The sequence below is a fragment of the Frankliniella occidentalis genome, unplaced genomic scaffold (genome assembly GCF_000697945.3).
Source record: "Frankliniella occidentalis isolate FOCC.00 unplaced genomic scaffold, Focc_3.1 Scaffold6, whole genome shotgun sequence".
NCBI classification, from domain to species: Eukaryota; Metazoa; Arthropoda; class Insecta; order Thysanoptera; family Thripidae; genus Frankliniella; species Frankliniella occidentalis.
The window spans coordinates 2,874,365-2,880,208 of NW_026267136.1; the positions used below are offsets into that span (position 1 = coordinate 2,874,365).

The window sequence follows — 5,844 nt, forward strand, 5'->3', positions numbered from 1 at the left end:
CGGGGGCCGATCGTAACAATGTGTAGAGCTGGTGTAGTTTTCTTTTTACCATAATCGAATTTGCGGAGTAAATGGGGGATGCCGGGATGGCGCGGAGACCCCGTGCACCTCCCTCCGCTCCCCGTCCCCTTGGGAGTCCCATTCCTGCACCCATTACATATCTTCCGCCCCTTTTCCCCCGGGCCGCTCGGCTTCGCTCGGCCTCCGCTCGGCTGCGTTCGTACCACTTTGTCATGGACGGACGAGTGCGGCGTTTCGTTCGTACGTGACAAGCGAGCGGGGTTAATCTCGGTCGGGTGAAGGTTGCTCGGGAAGAGAGTATCTCTGCCAGACGGCAGTCACCGCACTATACGTCGATGTTGCAAAGGCAAAAGAATGATTGTGTGGTACTATTGCAATTGGGCGTATTTGGTATCACTTTGACCTCGAAATGAGACTTTTTTTTTTTTCGCCGAAGTTTTGATCAACTAGAGCGCCACATTGACTCACCCAGCCTCCGGCCCGAGCCACACAAACTACCCCCACCGAGGACTTGGCCGCCCCAGGCTGGGCGTGGCCAGGACGCCGCCGGGGGCCTTACAAATTAAGCAGCTGATTCTACCAGACGCGGCGGCGCTCGTCCTTGAGCAGAGAGAGAGAGAGAGAGGGGGGGGGGAGCAGAGCGGGAGGGAGGAAGAGGAAGAGAGAGGGGCGGGGGGGGGGGACTTGTCCGAATTTCTGGCGCCCGGAATCAATCTCCCATTTTGTGCACAGAGGGACCAAAGTGGATTTATGGCTCCGAGGGCCAATGGAGGAGGGTAAGGGGAGGGGGTGGAAAGAAAGAGAGGGGAGATAGGGCTTTTTAGTCGTCCCCCCTCGTTTAACTAACGTAAAGAACTTTGTGGTTTAAAGCACCATCGTGCGTAATCTTATTCTTTGGACGTGTGGGGGGCATTCGTGGTAACCAACCGGGTCACCTTCGGTGCTAGGCTAGGCTGCACACACACACACTCACAACTCACACACAACATGAATAGAAACCAAACTAACTGTATTCATGGGGACCGCCCATACTTGTCCGGGTATCGACCAACACTAACGTTTTTGGCCCCCCACCAAACCACTGCCTGTCAAATCTGTCCAATCTATGATCCCCTCGAGAGCAGCCCCCGCCTCGCCCGGCCCCCGCCTGCCCAACATGTAACGAAATCGAGTGGATAGAAGGCGGTGATGGCGCACCCGCGGCCCCGGGGGCGCGTCCTGGAGTACAGTGTAGTGTCGAGGGCGTTACCACACCACCGCCAAACCTGTCGTCGCACTGCCTTTGTCCTCTCACTCGCTCTCGCACAACAACGGCACTCTCATTGCCAGCGCCATGCGCCCATACATGCACAACACTCTAAAAACAGAAATGAATACTTGAAAGTGAATGACAAAATGTCACACCAAATAAGAGTTTGTCACATTTTGTCATACGTTTTTAACAGTATTAAAATGTCACACACTTCTATTTGGAGAACAGACTGAAAATGAGGGCAATTGAGACGACTCGCAACCGCATGCGATTGCCAATTACAATCGCAGAGGATCGTGTGCAGGCCGCCCTGACCTCGCGTCGCGTGCCGACAAGTGTGGTTAGGCTGCCGGACGCGCGCGCGCGGGTGCCGCCGTGGAGACCGTCGTGAGCGAGTCCATTGCAATGGGATTAGTGCAAGCCGAGCCCCTGCTCCCCGCGCCGCGCGTGGGCCGAGGCCTTGCTGGCCGAGGCCGGGGGATTATGATGGCGATTATATCTTGGCGTCGTCGTCGTCGTCCCCCTGCTCGCTCTCAGCAGTATATGAGCCGGCTGAGTCGTACTCATCAACGGGACGACCAGCTGAAGACCTTATTGAAAGCGGAGCGGAGGCGTCTGAAGGGGTGGCGCGGCGCAGGGCAGAGCGAGCCCACAGCGAAATTGAAAGGCGGAGTTGTCCGAGAGAAATTATCTGCCCACTTTGGTATCGAATCGACTTGAAGGCTCGAAAATTTTTGCGAACCTAGTTACTATTTTTTTTTTTTACAAGAGAGAGAGAGAGAGAGAGAGAGAGAGAGAGAGAGAGAGAGAGATCTTCTTAGTTTTGTTGGCCTCTTCTAGAAGTTCATTTTTTACAAACTCTTTTCACACTTTTTTTTTGTAAACCTCTGAATTGTGTATAATTCTCCACCGTGATCGTATGTACTTCAAATGCAAGCCTTAGTTGTATATAAATTTCCATTCAAGTATATTTTACAGTGTCTGGTGGAGCAGCTATTGAGCGGCCGGCGCGAGCACGGGTGCGGGCACGGGTGCGGGCGCGGCCACCCTGCCGCCCGGTGGCCACACCGGCCCGTCGCACACGCGCGCCCGGCGGGCCGGCCTACCCGCCAGGCTGCCGGGCGCGCTCGGCCAGCCAGCCGTGAGCGTGAGCGCGCCGCCGTGTATGATATCTCTGGCGAGCGAAGCGGGGCAGAGCGGGGCAGAGGCCCACAGCCGCGGGCCGTGCGGCGTGTGTGTCGTGCTATTGTGTGTGTGTGTGTGTGTGTGTGTGTGTGCGTGTTTTTTACACGAAAGGAAGGTGGTATGATTTTCCGGCTGGTGAATCAAATGCCTCTGTTGCGCGGGGTGCTCTGCTGCTGCTGCCGCTGCTGCTATTTTTACACGGCGGCGGCGTGTAGTGCCTCGCCTCCGCTGCTCACTGCTGCCGCGCGCGCACGGCCCGCACATGCACGTGTGTGGAGCTCGTATGGGGAGGCGAAGGGGAGCGTGTTATATTGCGGGCCGCGCTAATTCTCGCGCCCGACCGGGGGCGCGCCCGTGAGCGACGAGGATTAAAAGAGAAAGCGAGCACCATCGATTCATTCGAAAACAAAATGGACAGTATATGGACATGGACATGACAATTTACAGTAAAAAATAAGTAAATTGAATTTCGAAAAGTGTAATCCACTCCCAATGCATTTTTTGTTTGACATATGAAAATCTGACATTGATGAATGTAAGTGTGACAAATTCATGTAACAGTTTCGACTCAGTTGTGGAATTGAGCGCACACTCACCACACCCTTTTCCCTTTTGACTGTCGCGAGGTGAGCTGGGTGGCTATGGTGGTTGCCGGCCGGTCCCCCGGAGCTGGTCCATAAGCTGGAGAGAGAGAGAGAGAGGATCCCCCGGGCGCGCGTGCATGCCGCCCCGCGACCAAAGTCAATTAATTTGGCTGCAAGTCCCCCGCCGCGCCACCCCTCTGGAATGCGCACGTATATGTGCGGTATTCGACGATTGCCCGTCTCAGTAAATGAAGCGCCCTATTACCCCGTTTGCGTGCCTGACCCCCCTCCCCTTCCCATTTCCTATTTCCTCCGTACATGTGGACGGCTATTTATTACGTTCTCCATATGCTGCTGCCTGCTACTGGATTTCGCGGAGGCGGTTTCTGTAAAAGGCGCGGTCCGGCAAAAATAAGTTTCTTGCCTTCCCTTGAAATGTTGTTTTCTAACGCTCCTCCACTTTTGTGTCTGTTCCAGGTGTGGTTCCAGAACCGGAGGGCCAAGTGGAGGAAGACGGAGAAGTGCTGGGGCCGGTCCACCATCATGGCCGAGTACGGGCTGTACGGCGCCATGGTCCGGCACTCGTTGCCGCTCCCGGACACCATCCTCAAGTCCGCCAAGGAGAACGAGTGCGTCGCGCCCTGGCTGCTCGGTCAGTACTAACAGCGCCCACCCCAGTGACCCCCCGGGCCACGCCACCTGCCCGACGGCTCGCGCCTCCGGAACGGTTAAACTAATTGGCTACTTGCCTTTGCCAGCAGGTATGCACCGCAAGTCGCTGGAGGCGGCTGAACACCTCAAGGACGACAGCGACCGGGAGGGCGAGAAGGAGGGCGACAAGGACGCCGACAAGGACGGCGAGGAGCACGACGAGGACCTCGACAAGAGCACGGACAAGAGCAGCGAGCTGACCAACGGCAGCGCGTCGCCCAGGTGCTCGTCGGGCGGGCCGCAGCTCGGCACGCCCCCGCACCTGGGGTCCCCGCGGGGCTCGGGGCCGCCGCCGCCGGAGCACGAGCTCCGCGGCGAGCACCGCGGCGAGCTCCGCGGCGAGCACCTCCACCACCACCAGCAGCACGCGCCGCCCCCGCAGCCACCGCCGCCCCCGAGCAGCACGAGCAGCAGCGTCAGCGTGAGCAGCGACTCGGAGACGCCCACCCCCACCCACCCCGCCGGCCCGGGGTCGCCGGTGAGCGGGTCCCCGGTGGGCGCCGCCGCGCAGCCCACGGCCGCCTCCGGGCCCGGGGGGCCAGCGGGGCCCGCGGGGCCGCAGCCCGGTCCGCCACAGGGCCTGCACCCGACCCGGGACGGTCGCGACCCCGACGAGTTCCGCAACAACAGCATCGCCTGCCTGCGCGCCAAGGCCCTGGAGCACAGCGCCAAGCTGCTGGGCATGACCTCGGCGGACGCGCTCATCATGACGTCCTCGCTGCTGGGCGCCGGCCGCGGGCCCCACCCCGCGCAGTCCGTTCTGCCGCCATGCGACGCCAACGCCAACTCGCTGGCGGGGGTCGGACATCCGCTGGACCACCTGCACCCCGCGGCCCACCTGCTGCACTACCCCCACCACGATGCGCACCCCCACCCCGCCTTCTGGCACCAGCCCACCAAGCAGGAGGCCAGCCCTTGACGGGCTGCCGGGGCGGCCGCGGCTGCCGGTGCCCGGGGGTGCTACCCTTACCCCTACCCCTGCCCGGGCCCGGAGCGCCACGCGTCGCAATGAGCTCGGCGACGAGGCGACAGGCGGGCTCGGACCACTGCCAGTCCCAACCTGGTTCAGGGACCCTGTGGGGGGCCCTAAAGTGAGGTTCGACAGCCGTGGCTGGGCTGGGCGGGCGGGCAGGGGAGATCGCTAGTCTGAGCAGGAGCCGTGTAAGGCTCGTGCAACATGCAAACCGTGTTAAGTTGTGTCGAGTTTTCAACCCCCATAGAGCGGGCCGAGGCGAGCCCCTCTGGTAGAGACGATGTGGGTGATCGCAGGGCGGATCTCGTGTGATGTGATAATGACTTGAACAGGCGCTCGGCGCACTGGTGCTGATAAGCTGTGTACATTTTTATTAAAGTTATCTTAATAATAAATTAACTAATTATTACTTGAGTAATGTATGAGCGTATGTTTGTATGTGTGTGTGTTGTGTATGTATCTATATGGATGTAAGTGTGTATGTATATGTATGGATATATTTAACATATTTAGAAAGTCATTTAGAGGCATCTAAGATGAATTTGTGACAAGTTCTTGTCATGCTGAAGCTGAAGGCAATTTTTACGTGAGTAATTAAAGCTGAGGATTTTGTACCAGAAAAAAACACGGTTCTGCCACTCTTGAAATCAAGCCTTGTAGCTTCACACCAGCAAAATTAGAAAATCCATTGATTACATGTTTTATAATTTCTGTAGGCTGCAGCATTTTGATTTGTAAAACTGCTTGGGCCTAAATGCTTTGCTGTTGTGTGTGTTGTGAGCTTCCAATTTTAATGTAAATTCTGATCAATTTATGGAGGAAGATTTTACATTAAACAAACCAGCTGGTCATGCATAAATTAAAATTGTCTGCCTTAATGTCTCATTATAAGTTTATCATGTATATTTTATTTTATGGTGCAATATTTAATTTAATTGGGTTAGCACCCTGGAGTGTAATCAATGAGATTGACCGTCATAACTATATTCTCATTTAATTGGAAGTTATTAGTTGAGGTAGAATGAATGTCGTGAGAGCAGAGGAATGCAGTAGGTTCATATAGGTTTATTAAAAAGGTACAAAACACCCACTGCTAAAGTCAAACTCTTTTAATCTTA

At 56.5% G+C, this 5,844-nt stretch overlaps 1 protein-coding gene across 4 annotated transcripts in view; it reads left to right on the forward strand.

Annotated features, from left to right (window-relative positions):
• LOC113207744 (visual system homeobox 2-like) overlaps positions 1-5,816 on the forward strand; it is an 82,456-nt gene extending 76,640 nt beyond the window's left edge. For 2 of the 4 annotated variants that reach the window (XM_052271988.1, XM_052271976.1), the window contains exons 5-6: positions 3,520-3,694; positions 3,801-5,816. In XM_052271988.1, the coding sequence (XP_052127948.1) occupies positions 3,520-3,694; positions 3,801-4,672 (1,047 nt within the window). In that variant the 3' untranslated portion in view covers positions 4,673-5,816. The remainder of the gene's footprint in view (positions 1-3,519; positions 3,695-3,800) is intronic. The other 2 variants (XM_026424421.2, XM_052271981.1) reach the window with 1 other exon arrangement.
• The last annotated feature ends 28 nt before the right edge of the window (positions 5,817-5,844 follow it).